General features: G+C 43.5%; 1 protein-coding gene across 1 annotated transcript; it reads left to right on the forward strand.

The window, feature by feature from the left end:
* Positions 1 to 562: 562 nt before the first annotated feature.
* Positions 563 to 1,687, forward strand: LOC308075666 (chemerin-like receptor 1; the record flags this gene model as incomplete). Its single annotated transcript, XM_080415614.1, has 1 exon — positions 563 to 1,687. One exon carries the CDS (start codon positions 563 to 565, stop codon positions 1,685 to 1,687), a length of 1,125 nt encoding a protein of 374 aa, XP_080271740.1.
* Positions 1,688 to 15,227: the final 13,540 nt, after the last annotated feature.

Here is a 15,227-nt window from a genome sequence, read left to right on the forward strand (position 1 = left end):
CTAATTTGACTTGTGATTTTAAAAAGCCATATAAAAAAATACAGTAATTCATTGATGTGAAAAATAAGAAATGTTCTTTTACTTTTACTTGTACTTAAGTATTTTTAAAAGCATTTACTCTTGAATACTTAAGTACATTTAAAAGCAAGGACTTTTTTACTCTTACTCTTACTCAAGTACTGGGTCGAGTACTCTGTCCACCTCTGCCAGTAACGGAGGATGCTATGAGCGTCTTGACGGTGGTCATGTGTGTGGGCTAATCATTGATCTTTAGAACATCTCTCCTGTAAGAAACCTTAGCAGATGATTTTGTCCAAAAACTGAAAAAATTTGGCACACTTTATCTCTGGAGTCAGGTGATCAAGATGTATCAGTCAGACTTTTCATATTCCATTCCGATTGGCTATGACTGACAATTTGCGGGCCCGGAATTTTGAAAAGGTTGCCAATAAAAAAAAAAGTACATACTGTATATGAAACAGTTCAGTATAATAATAATAGGCTACATGGCGTGTTAAAACAAAGAATGTACCTTTGGTTTGTTATTTTAGGTTTAAGGACAATGATGGAGATTGTGACCAACACTGCTGTTTATCACGATGAAGAGATCGATCTGTCTGGTGGAAACGGCTCTTACGGGGAGGACTATGAGCAGTATGAATATGATGACTACAAGGATGACCTCAAGATCATGTCCCTTGTCATTTACAGCCTGGTCTTTGTGCTCGGTGTGTTGGGGAACGGCGTTGTCATCTGGGTGACGGGCTTCAAAATGAAGAAAACCGTCAACACCGTTTGGTACCTCAACCTCGCTGTGGCCGACTTCCTCGTTACAGCGTCCCTGCCCCTGACCATCACACGAGTAGCTGTGAACGGCCACTGGCCTTTTGGCAAATTCATGTGCAAAATGGACCACATCATTTTCTTCATGAGCATGTATGCCAGCATCTACACCCTGATGGTCATCAGTGTTGACAGATGTGTATGTGTGGTGTGTCCAGTGTGGGCCCAGAACCATCGCAGTGTCAGAAAGGTATCTTGTGTGAGTCTGGGTGTCTGGGTGCTGGGCTTGGCTCTCAGCGCCCCTTACTTCGTCTTTAGTGAAACAACGCCCTCCGTCCATGATGAGGACATCATCACGTGCCACAACAACTATGCACTCACCGATAACTACACCGATGCCACACCCGAAGTGTGGCAGTTGTGGGGATTTCGATATGGGGTCATGATCATCACTTGCTTCCTCATGGGATTCGTGGTCCCTTTCACTGTCATCGTCTCCTGCTATTCTGTCATCATCTACCGGCTCAGGAATAATCGCTCGCTGGCCGGCCAATCAGGTCGCCCCTTGAAAATCATAGCAACTGTTATCACCACATTTTTCCTTTGCTGGGCCCCCTATCACATCATGTTTCTGATTTATCTTGTGATGATCCTGGAGTACAGTGAAACACTGAATCATGTTGTCACCATTGGGATCCCCATAGCCAACAGCCTCGCACTTCTCAACAGCTGCCTGAACCCGCTGTTGTACGTGTTCATGGGTCAGGATTTCAAGGATGTATTTCGCAGGTCTATCCTAAAGGTGCTGGAGAAAGCCTTCACTGAAGAGCTGCCTCAGACCAACACTTCCACAAACCTAGGGAGCACCAGTCAAGAGACTGCCTTGTCTGAGACACAGGCTTAGGGTTGTCTTTGAATGTGCTTTTTCTTCTCAATACGTTCTCCAATATTGAAACAATGATGAAAAAAATCCAAAATAATAAGTTGAATCAACAGTTTTAAAAAACAATATTGTTTGGAGGTTCTCTTTGACATGCATCTTTAATGTTTGAGTTTCTATTTTTCTCCCTGCTCTCCCTCCTTTTATGTCTTCTCCTTTTTCTGAATAATAACAAAATGATGAAAATTTAATATTTCACCCACTTCTTTACACATGTAAACCAGTGATGAGACAAGTTTATTCTTGATTCAGGTTTCAGAGTTTGTAATTGTACACACAGTCATCAAACACATTTTAAATGTGTGTTTGTTTGTGTGTTTTGGACATTGGATTAGCAGGACTATGCCCCTATGGGCAGAAGTAAAAGACGTTTGGAGGTGCACTTATAGAACAATTATTTGTTTACAAACATTGAGACTGCGGGCACAGGTTCATGTAATCAATTCCCAACAGATCCCCAAACCTGTTGGTGCTGTCATTTGGTTAAAGTTATTTGGCTATTCTTTAGGGGTTTTCTCCCATAGCCTATAACCAAAAGGTTAGCCAGTAGGCACTGGTCAATGGGATAGTGGTGGCCAGGATTGAGACTGAACTATCCACCGCCGGGCACACAGTTGGCTAAATTTGAATATTTGAATGAGCTTGTGCTTCTGCTATTTCTTTTTAAACATGAACATTTGTGGAAATCTTTGAATATACATATATTTTTTAAACATTTTTAACTCAAATATTTGCTTCTGGGGGTCCCTGGAACAACATTTGTTGAGATGGGGGTCGGTGGCCAAATACATATACTTTTGGGGGTCCTTGACGTGAAAGTGTTTGAGCACCACTGATAAAGAAACATACGTTTTTCAGAAAACTGTTAGGATTTAGAAGACATTTGTAGAATCTGCCTCAGGTCTTGACGGGTTAAAGTGGTTTCTGCGCACAAAGGAAACAGGCTGTGATGGAGGATGTACACATACGCGTGTGTGTGTGTGTGTGTGTGTGTGTGTGTGTGTGTGTGTGTGTGTGTGTGTGTGTGTGTGTGTGTGTGTGTGTGTGTGTGTGTGTACATCCTGTGCTACAGATGTAAACTTGTGGTTTTAATCTTTGGCAGGCTAGCTTCAAGTGGCCGGCCTCTCCAAAAGGAGGACCAAACAGTTAGCAAGGTACTGCTCAATATCAGCTATTATAGGACGCCACTCAATTTGGAGGAGGCGTTGTTTCCTTTACCCATGATTTTGTCCGCTGTGTTTGACAATTATGCCAAAAAAAAAAATGTGTATGTAACAATGCTCTGCCTTACATGCACTTTAACTGGCTGTTTTCCCTTTATCTGACTGCACTGGCAGTGTTTATGTCCTTTGTACATCTTGTACTTCTGTTTATGTGGACATAAATACATATTTCAAATGTGTGTGTGTGTGTGTGTGTGTGTGTGTGTGTGTGTGTGTGTGTGTGTGTGTGTGTGTGTGTGTGTGTGTGTGTGTGTGTGTGTGTGTGTGTGTGTGTGTGTGTTCATGCATGCATTAGTATGTAATATGTGCATGTGTGTGTTGTTGAACATATGGAGATGTATTAGAAGGTAATTTATGTTGAACAGCCCACTTTACGATATAGGCTTAAAATGACTTTAACACTTGATTTGCCTAAAAAAGGAATATGATAATGACTGGTTGAAATGACTGCTGAGGTGCACTCGAAGGTTTGCAGCAGGCAGAGGCCTTTTGTGGTTTTGCATTTCCTGTATGTGAGCTACACCCGCTGCGTATGTGACAAACAGCCTATTTATGACTGATCAGTGAGATCAGAGAATACCCAATATTTGATCGATTAATATTGGAATGATTTGGTCATGCCTAATGCAATCATTGGAGGGAAATTAAGTTTAGGCCTATTCACCTCTGGTTTACTTGAGTAAAAGTACAAAAGTATTGGTATCAAAATGTACTTAAAGAACCAAAAGCAAAAGTAGTAAATTGTTTGAAAATAGCAGATCTACAAGCTCACAACGCGATGCATCGCAACGCGTTAGCTTGTAGATTGGCTATTTTCAAATAGCCTAGGTATAAAATAGGGCTGAAGTGGTTAATGTATGCTTTATAATGTAATAATGTATATCTGCAAAGTAACTAGTAACTAAAGTTTTCAAATAATTGTAGTGGAGTAAAAGTACAATATTTGCCTCAGAGATGTAGTGGAGTAGAAGTAAAAGTATAGACAATTGGAAATACTCCAGTAAAGTAAAAGTACCTCAGAATTGTACTTAAGTACAGTACTTGAGTAAATGTACTTAGTTACTTTACACCACTGACAGTATAGTACTGTAACTCTCAGTGACAGTGCGGTGTGCTCGTGCAGCGCTCAGATAGACTTGCATTCCATTATAGCTGCTTTCTGTAATCCATCTCCCTCATCAGAGTCCTTTTCAGGATCTTCCTGTCCTGACCTAACCTGACCCTGCCAGATGGGGGTGGTATTGACTCCACATGTTCACAATCCACCCTCCATCTGGGCTCAGCCTCACTCAGTGAGTAGAGATACTCCACACAGCGGCGTGTGCGAACCAATCAGCGGCTGCTAGGGGTGGGATCTTGGCGAGACCGGATGTGACGTCATCGAGAAGCGCTTATTGCGTTGTAGTTCTTTCATGATTCATCATGGTTGAATAGTATACAAAAGAACTACTGCTGGCGTCATGTACACACGTCAATATGATTGGTTGATAGACATCCAATCACCTGCCAAGTAGCTTGAAAAAAAGGGACCGCCCCTTCATGGATTGTGCTACCGAGGTCCCAGATGGAAGTAGCCTGTGAAACAAATGTGACGCAAGCTTCTTCCATCTGGCGGAGTCAGGTTAGTCCTGACCGAGCATGCTGCAGAAAGTGAAGGAGAAATGTGGTCTGTCCTATGAGACCGCTGTCCTCAGGGTCTCTCCTGTTGTCTCTCTGTGCTGGGTCTCTAATCCCTCCTCAGGTCTCTCCTGTTGTCTCTCTGTGATGGGTCTATAATCCCTCCTCAGGGTCTCTCCTGTTGTCTCTCTGTGCTGGGTCTATAATCCCTGTTGTCTTTGCTCCTGGTCCTAAATGAGATGTGGTGTTGAGGAACACACCGATGATAGTCCAATCTGGTTTCAGAACCCAACATAGCACAGAATCTGCACTGCTAAAAGTTTATAATGACATTGTTTTAACAGTTGACAACGGATCCAGTGTGTCCATCTGTCTGTGAACAGCTAATCTCCAGCACTGTTGGCCCGGTCGCTGCGAAACTGTGCACACACACTCCCTGGATGCTAAAGCCGAACCTCTGCCCCAAATTGTTCAGATTAGCCTGTTATAGTGCCACCAGGAGGCCGATTTTTGTAAAACAATTTTTTTGACAGTACAGACAGTTATTCACTCGTTGAAAAACATTTGGCTGTGCGGTGTGGATACTTTCGTATTCTACATTATTTTAAACATCTGTCTTCATACAACGAAACAACAGAAGGCATAAATGGTAAATGTTTGGCTTGGTTGGTTCTGTGGAAAGCAGCTTTGTTGAATCTACCAGTTAAGGCTGTCATGTCAATATGAGTCCCAGCGCCGCTCTGTTCCATCTGCTTTACAGAGCAAGTTAGATGGGAGCCCGGCGGTCATGGAAGTGAATTTGGCCAAACACGTGTTCGTACTGCTGGCTTCGTAAACGTAAAACATGAAATGGTAGCATGAATGTGTAATGTAACACTATTAGCACTATTAGTGTAACACTGTTAGTGTCTTCATAATTGCATGTTAACATCGGAATACTGATATATCATTGATTTCAGCGGTTTACAATTGCAAACATGATCCGCTTTAATTACTTCAGTCTATATTAGTAGCTTAATGACTAGTATTACATTTATATTGTCTTTTTTATGTCCAATGCATTTGTATTTAAGTTCATAAAGTTAACATAAGTATAACTAAATGCATTTGAAATTAAATAAAATTGTTGCTTTTCAGGATTCCAATAAAAAAATAGCCCAAAAAAATCTGGATAGGCCTACCAATGAAAAAAAAAAAAAAAATAGCAGATCTACAAGATCTTGTTGTAGATCGGCTATTTTTGGTACTTTATATTTATGGTACTGTGTGCCATAGAATGGCATTTTAAAAAGTTAAAATACAGAGATAAGAGGTTTCTGCCCGACAGTATATGCAATGTGGCCCACTGGCCCTCTGGAGTGAGTGTGGAAATATAGTGGCCCTCTCCATCATCAAAGTTGCCCACCCCTGCTCTACAGTATGTATAATGTACGGTTTAGCTGTGTGCGTGCGTGTGTTGGTTAAGCTTAATCAGAGTCAAGTTTTCAGGAATAGTCCATCTACACGCCATCGTGTTATTCTTTTTAAATAACACAACACGGGGTCATTTGAATCCATGTACAGTATGTGCATTTGACAGGGGACCATAGGGTTTCTGTTATGTCTGACATCAGTGCACGTTGAAAGGTTTATGTTGTGTCTGACTATCGGTGCGTTTGAAGATCAAATCTCCATATACGTGCATTTGCTTTATGTTTCGTCTGACATCAGTGCATGTTCATCCCCGATATGTGCATTTGACTCCATATATGTGCATTTGCCGGGGGGCACCTACCTCAAGGCCCGTGGTCCACCGGCCGACCGACCCACCCAGTGGTCAATTTATAGGATATAGGATGACTGCCATGGATCTCCATATTTGGACTGACATCATAGTGACGACACAGGCGTTGAATCAGCTTGGCTTAAGAGCAGACGACACAGCGTGAATGGAGAGAGAAATCAAGTAGGCCCTAACCACCTATAAGAGGAACCATTCCAGAAGAGATCCATAGACTTAATATTCTCGAGGTAAACATTCCTGTATTGCAAGGTACATTACAGCCCATGTATAACAGAAGCATTGACAATGAACCGCTGCTCCCAACAATGAGCAAGCAGCACGGAGACACGGAAGAACCAAGATCTACAAATAATCAACCGCTTACGAAGTCTTTAACTCAATCCGAGGTAAAGAGACGTCAGCTGACTGACACAGGAAAGGAAAGTCACATATGTAAACATTGTGACAGGAGTTTCAGTCGTTTATTTAACCTGAAGACACACCAGCGTGTCCACACCGGAGAAAAACCTTTCCACTGTCTACAGTGTGACAAGAGTTTCAGTCACTCAGGCGTCCTGAAGAAACACCAGCTTGTCCACACCGGAGAAAAACCTTTCCACTGTAAACATTGTAACAGGAGTTTCAGTTCTTTATTTAATCTGGAGACACACCAGCGTATCCACACCAGAGAAAAACCTTTCCACTGTCAACAGTGTGACAAGAGTTTCACTGTGTCGGCCAACCTGAAGATACACCAGCGTGTCCATACCGGAGAAAAACCTTTCCACTGTCAACAGTGTGACAAGAGTTACACTGTGTCGGCTAACCTGAAGATACACCAGCGTGTCCATACCGGAGAAAAACCTTTCCACTGTCAACAGTGTGACAAGAGTTTCCCTGTGCCGGCCACCCTGAAGATACACCAGCGTGTCCATACAGGAGAAAAACCTTTCCACTGTAGACGGTGTGACAGGAGTTTCAGTCAGTTAGGTAGCCTGAAGGAACACCAGCGTGTCCACACCAGAGAAAAACCTTTCCATTGTGACCAGTGTAAAAAGAGGTTCACTGTGTCGGCTAGCCTGAAGAAACACCAGCATATCCACACCTGAGAAAAACCTTTCCACTGTAGACGGTGTGACAGGAGTTTCAGTCAGTCAGGCGACCTGAAGACACACCAACGTGTCCACACCGGAGAAAAACCTTTCCATTGTGAACAATGTAACAAGAGTTGCACTGTGTCGTCTAACCTGAAGACACACCAACGTATCCACACCGGAGAGAAACCTTTCCACTGTAAACATTGTAACAACAGTTTTAATTGTTCGTCTAACCTGAAGACACACCAGCGTATCCACACCGGAGAAAAACCTTTCCACTGTAAACAGTGTCACAGGCGTTTCAGGCAGTTGGGTAGCCTGAAGGGCCACCAGTGTATCCACACTCCACAACTTTGTCCTACAGAGGATGCAGAAATCATTTGAAGAAACATGGTCTGAAACACTACCAGACAGCCCAGATGAAAGACCATGAGCCAAATATCTAGAAAGCGGTGCTCTGTGGAGAGCATATCTCTGCCAGAGAATATGGCATCATCAATTAGACATCAGTCTTCTTGACCAAACATGTAGTGTAGCCGTGTGGAACAGGGATCTGGAATAATGACTGGAACAGATTTGGAATAGATATACTGTATTGGACTGGGACTGGTAAAATGTGACTCATTTCGGGGATTCTGAAATCGCGGAAATTAAGAAAATAGGTCTGTTTTTGTCTCCGCCAGGCCGAAAGGCATGGAGAGAGAGTATGTTTTGCACCCTGTCCGTCTGTCCGTCCGTCCGTCCCGTCTGTCCGCAGTGACCGACACCGTTGGCCCGGTCACTGCGAAACTGTGCACACACACTTCCAAGATGCCAATTCAAAACCTATGCCCGAATTTTTCAGATCAACCTGTCATAGCGCCACCATGGGGCAAATTATTGCAATTTTTTTTTATATTACTCCTACAGATTTTGTCCAGAAATCACGCAAATCGGTCAATCAACACGGATCTGTCCCATTTTCCATACTAGAAGTTCGGCCCGCTACGCGGGCCGAACGTCTAGCGCCCACGCAGCGCCCACTTGGCAGCGCAGATCACTGGCGTAGCATCATGAGGGCCAGTGGGGCCATGGCCCGGTTAGTGAACCGGGCCATGTATAGCTGGCCACGTATAGCTGGCCAAACTCCTGAGAAAAAAAAAAAAAAAAACTCAGGGGAAAACATCGTTTGGGGGTACAAAATCATGGGATCATTTTTTTTGTTTTTAAATACCCAGGGGGTCCGTGGACCCCCCCCCCCTTAGGGGTCCCTGGAGACCCTTGGGACCTACAGACACGGCGAAGGAAAACTGTAAAGCCACAGCCACGCATGCAAGATGTTGCACATGAACTCTGCAGCCGCACTGAGGCGCTCTAACACAAACACTCTGACATTAAGCTTCACACAACAAACATCAGCACCACACACAACATTCACCACACTAATGTTCATTGTTGACAAAGTGATTGCACAGCCGCTTGAGCTATGACAACCACGTTAGCGTTAGCTACATGCTAACGTTGAAAGTGCATTAGCGTTAGCCACATACTAAAGGCTCATGTTAAGCACCCTTGGGAAGTAAGCAGTGAAATACAACAATCGCTATCACAGTAGTGGACATAAACATGCGTTACATTAGTAGGAGGCTGCAGTGACCTCAAAGTGTTGACAATATGAATGACAGGGCGATTTATTAGAGACATGAGGGTGATTGTGCTATCCAGCTGGGCTCGGTGCGTCTGACTGTAATGGCGGCAGCGAGCTATGTGAGGCAGTAGTTGATGCTGCCGTCTGGAGACTGGCCTAAGCATGACACGACCAATGAGAGTTAGCGCTTAGGTTGTTGCTAAGATACGGTGTATGGCACAAAGCGTCTCTGCCCCATAACTTGTAGATCTCGCACACATGATTGGCGAGGCTTGCCAGGTCTGCCTTTTGTCTAAGCGATTTTGGGCGTATTTGGCGCGCTTTTGGGGCTCGTTTGCATAGACCACGGCAGCGCTTGTTTCTCGCCCGTTTCACGGATGTGGCAAGGAAGGTGTTGGGTTGCGCTGCGCTGTGGGGTAGTTGGGGTTGCTCGTGCGCGCGCATCCAGGCAGACACACAACCACAATTCCACAATCAGCCAAATTGTTAGGATTGATTGGCTAAGATTGGCTTCCAAAGTTTGCAGGATTGGTCCATTTGGAACAAAATGCCTCAAATCATGAACGCAGCTTGCGATTTCCGTGACATTTTGCACGCACACTCCCTATAGGCCCAGGAAAAACATCTGCCCTGTATTTTTCACATCTGCTTTTTATAACACCACAAGGAGGCTGACTTAAAAATAAATCATAATTTTTATCCCACGATTTTTGTAACCCATTTTTTTCACCCAGTGCCAATTGCCTATATGTAATCGCACCCAGGACCTTCTAGCTGTGAGGCGACATCGCTACCGACTGCGCCACCATGCCCGGAGGAGGCCAGTTTTTGTGAAGCACATTTTTGGACGCTCCTTCAGATTCTGTCCAAAAATCATGCAAATCGGTACACAGTATCGGCATGTGATCGAGACGGATCTGTCTGATATTTCATATTTCATTGGCTGCGGTTACATGGACAGTTCTATTCCACTTATATTCGGAATGAATGAATTCATTCAGAATAGAAATGCTCATGCAAACACCTCAATTGGAATAGAATATTCCATTCCGGTCTGACCCGAATTAATTTTCATTCGGGTTTGGAGGGGTGGTATATACCGTTTGAATCGGTATATACCAATTGGAATTTACCATATAAACACTTTATTCCGAACGCTCCTCTCTGTTTGGAATACATGCATTCTTTTGCACATGACCGTGCTTAGTAGTGCTGTCAGAATTGGCCAAAAATCTATACAATCTCGGCCACGGTTGGTGCTGAGAAGCGCTCACTCCTGCGGGATAAAATGAACGAATCTATTCAATAGCGTCATTTAATGAGCCTGTAATGGTTAAGCCCAGACTTGTCCAGGAGAACGGACGCTCCGAGGATCTGAGCCTGTGATGGAGGAACAATCTTACCTATCCTTGACATGAAACGGGAACTTATAATCAAAAGAATCTATTCAGTCAGATGAAACATTTTTGTTGTTTAAATACAATTAAGGTAGCCTACATGAGAAATGTGACAAGTAGTATAGGCTAGCCTAAGTTTTACCGTGTCTGGTGCCAATACAAAAATATTAACTGGTCTGAACTTGTAGATCTGCCACTTTCGCATTAAAGCGGCGATAACAAAGGAACGCAGGCTTGCACCGCATACAATGCTGCCTGGCCAGGAGTTGGTGCGTTGCTTCCCGGCCTGCCGACGACCGACAGACCTCCGCCGCGGAGGCACAAGGGGGCTATTGCCTCCTCCCAAACAGGTGAGTGGAACAGATTATGAATCTCTATTCGGAATGAGTTCATTCTGAATGAATACATAATGTCCATGTAACCGCAGCCACTGGCTTCCAAAGTCTGCAGGATTGGTCCGTTTTGAACAAAATGCCTTAAATCATGAACGCAGCGTGCAATTTCCGTGAGATTTTGCACGCACATTCCCACTAGGCCGAGGAATAAATGCCCCCCTTTTCACATTGGCCTGTTATAGCGCCACCAGCAGGTCTAATTTAGCAAAACTTTTTTTTTGAACAAAATGCCTCAAATCATGAATGCAGTGCCTGCTTGCCACGAAAGGCCTAAGATGAAATGTCATGTCATGACCAAGAATAAAGGTAGACAAAGTGGAGACCACACATGACGTCAGTTTCAATAAGAAGTAGATTTATTTTTAGAAAAAGCAATAGTAAATAAAGTAATAGGAATCAACTTAATAAAGTAGGTTATCAATAGATCAGTGATGTGTGCACGTGTATGAATGTATGAGAATTCAAAGCAATATAATCAAAGCAACCAAACCAAACCAGGAGGAGAGACAGAATGAAGACTCAGGCCCCATTATATAGGGTGAGCAATCACCCCACCCAGGTGTACAGGATTCCCCACTAACGAGTCCCTCCCCAGAGAATCCCATGAACACCCATGGACACAGTAAGCCACTGCTCTAGGGCCAAGGGGCCGTCACAGACACCCTTTTCACATTGGCCTATGCCTATCATAGCGCCGCCAGAAGGCCACGATAACCTACCTGACCTGGCGGAGACCTGTGCTCAGACGAACACTTTTTCTAGTTTATAACATGCTGTCCCCATATTCTGATGCCATTCTGATGAATGGTCCCCCTGGCCTGTCTGTCACACCCTATTAAACATGTACGTCTGCATAGTTGACACATGCATATCGTTTCTCTCGGGTGGAACCCAGAGAGAAAGGGAAACCGAGAGAAATGTCCAAAACTGTTACTTTTCAGGTTTCAAATTCAACAATAACAAAAGAGGGCATTAATTTACGAAGAAAAAAACAATTTAAATATGGAGCTAAGAGTTTTCTGCCCGACAGCAACGAACTGTAGGTCTTGTAAATCTTTCACAGCTGTGTGGGCTTAGGTCCTGGAATCCTTTTTTGTCTCTGTTTGCATGTAGGTGTGTTGTTCTAATTGTAGCTGATCCCTGTGCGGTGACATAGTGCTGATGTGGATTTATTGGTGTAGTTGTCTACAGGTGTTCGGGATTCTGTTATGAGTTTTGATGCACATGAAAAACACACCCAGAAACCCACTCACACACAAACACACAGTGATGGAAGAAGTACTCACGTGTTTTACTTAAGTAAAAGTATCAATACTGTAATAATCTAAATCTACATGTACTAGACACAAGTATTTAGTAACTAAAGTTTTCATATACAGCAATTTGTATTGGAGTAAAAGTACAATAATTTCCTCTGAGAAGTAGTGGGGTAAAATTATTGAAAATTGTAAATACTGAAGTAAGTACAAATACCAAAAAAATGTACTTAAAGGGACATTTCACTTTCAAATAAAAGAAACTTTAAAAAAAAAATATATATATATAAAATAAATGAAAAAAGTAATGGAAAAATCATGGCCCCCTCACGCATTAGAATATCCTTCTAATGCGTGAGGGGGCCATGAATTTTCCATTGCTTTTTTCATAATTCTTTTAAATGCTTTTTGTAAGTTTACTTTATTTGAAAGTGAAATATCCCTTTAAGTACAGTACATGAGTACATGCACTTAGTTACTTTACAACACTGTGCACGCGCACACACACACACACACACACACACACACACACACACACACACACACACACACACACACACACACACACACACACACACACACACACACACACACACACACACACACACACACACACACACACACACACACACACACACACACACACATCCAGTGGTAAATCGAGGTCAGAAAAGGCATCTGTGCCTAGAAAGCAATTTTGTATTGAATGCATATTTTCTTTCCTTCCTGTATATGTGCATTAAATCTTCTCATACTAAGTGAATCCTACATCCTTCCTGAGAGGCGTTGGGCCTCTCATGCGTTTCCATACTCTTTCCGTCCTCTCGTCTTTCTGTATCTCTGTCTTCGTTCTCCTCACCCCTCTTCTCATCTGTTTGTTTTCTCCTTCTATTCTCTACCCCCCCCCCCCCAGGTTTTATACAGTACTTTGAGGATAAGAACACAGGAATAATATGATTGTGTTCATCCATTCTCAAAGGTCCTTTGTTCTAAGTTCAGGGCCTGAGGAGCGTTGGGCCACCTATGCGTTTCTATTCTTTCCATCCTCTCATGTTTCTGAGCCTGTCTTCTCTCTCATCCTTTTCATCTCCGCCCTAAGCCCAGCTATTAGTCCCCCCCCTCTCTCTCTCTCTCTTTCTCTCTCTCTCTAAACAGTAATATACCTGTAGTTGGCTCAACTAAAACCCTGTCCCCACTCGCTTGAAATGCCTGGCAAAGAGATGTGGTGAAGACAGAAAAAAGCCATCCAAGTACAGAGACAACTCAGGTCCGTATAGTTTTTTAAACAGCTGCATATGAGGCCACATGAGCATTGGATATTTGAAAATAGCCGAATGACAAGTTCACAACGCGTCACATCACGACTTTTCGAAAGATCTCCACCACCATTAACTTCCTGCTCAGCGTATTTGGGGAAACGGCTGTATCTTTTCAAAAGGAAAGGAAAACCAAAAAGTGGGTGATTTATTTATATATGGCAGTGAAAGAGTTAAGCTCATTGGCCCGAAGCCGGCACAACGCAGCTCAAAACACAACCCACTAAAAACTACATCTCCCATGAGCCTCTTTCTTGTGAGATAGATCATTAACTCTACCCCTCTTTGTCTGGCTGTTGTGTTGAGATCACAAACCAAAGTCTTTTGCGCACCTAGTTGTCAGCTCAGGGACAGGTGTGTTGGTAGAGCAGGACTATAGTTCAGATAGAAAAATAGAATAGAAGAACCAGCACACCTTCAGTCTTCAATTGCTCAATAGAGAAAACGTTTACTAAGGCAACGTTTAGGTCATGGACCACCTTCCTCAGGCATCTGCTGACGTGTGTTGCACCGCAATACAAAAAACTGGGGTCTATACAACTGTCAGGGCTCTCAAAACCAGGCAAGGACCCACAATGTGGAAATCAGCCACAGGAAACAAGGAATGAACTTAAACAGTCTTTACAGAAAAGTCAGGTACACCTTTCACAGGGATACATACAAGCAAACTGACAAACAAGCAAACAAAGGCCAATCTGGGAACCCAGGTCAAAACAAGGAAAAACCTGCTGTTTTTTTACCTTTGAATTTGACTCTGCGGGTAGGTCCCGATAGAACGTGGGTACAGGAAATAGGCCTGTTTGGTCTGCCCTCAGCCCTCCTCTTCCGGTGGCCTATGTTTTCATTCCCACTAACTATATTTCTCCACGGCACACTAACACCATTTCTCTCACGGAATATGGATCGTTATAAGCCCACTTGTTTCTATGATGGAAGAACAAGTTAAATGTACTAAATTTCCGTGGTTTTGTCGTCTCCGAGGACGCTATTGTTAAAAGAGTTTGGGTTTGTTTCCAGTGGGAAGCGAACGCGCAGATGTAAATCCCACCCACTACATTTGATTGGGTAAAGCGCGGCCTGCTTCCTGATCTGAAGGCACGCCCACTTGTAGGCTAATGCTGACACGTTCTGAACGGGGCTCCCGAACAGATTCAGTAGCGCAACTCTGAATCTGTTCTTGAGAGATTAAGCAAAGGCAGACATCAAGGGGTATAACTTAAAGGATAACCTGGCAACTTGGTGTTGCCATGTTGAGAAACAAGCAACTAGCGTTAGCTCGTTCGTCATTAGCGGTAGCCTCTCAGGAACTTTCACTGCATGTTTGACTATCATGAGACTCCACAATGAGTAGTAGTAGAGAAAAAAATAACTTTGCATCGGTTATAATAGACGAATTTCCCTATGACACGCGCTCCCATTATGACAACGGAGAGGGTTGAAAATATGACGACAGGGGAATCTCTGGAAATAAACAATGCCACTGTTTACGTCGGTAGGTGAGTAACGACACATCAAAGATAACACTTAAAATGTCCGGAATTCTCCTTTAAGGAGAATGGGAGCAGGTGAGGTGAGCAACACAGGTGAAACAAGTAACAATCAGGGCACTGAGCTAATGGGGGCACAGACTGTGGCAGAGGCAGAAACTGTGACAACAATCACACACACACACACACACACACACACACACACACACACACACACACACACACACACACACACACACACACACACACACACACACACACACACACACACACACACACACACCTCATTGATTGTGATAAGGCGCAATGGGTGGGTGATCCCATCTG

Source organism: Gymnoscopelus braueri (genome assembly GCF_963280865.1).
Source record: "Gymnoscopelus braueri genome assembly, chromosome: 20".
Classification (NCBI taxonomy): Eukaryota; Metazoa; Chordata; class Actinopteri; order Myctophiformes; family Myctophidae; genus Gymnoscopelus; species Gymnoscopelus braueri.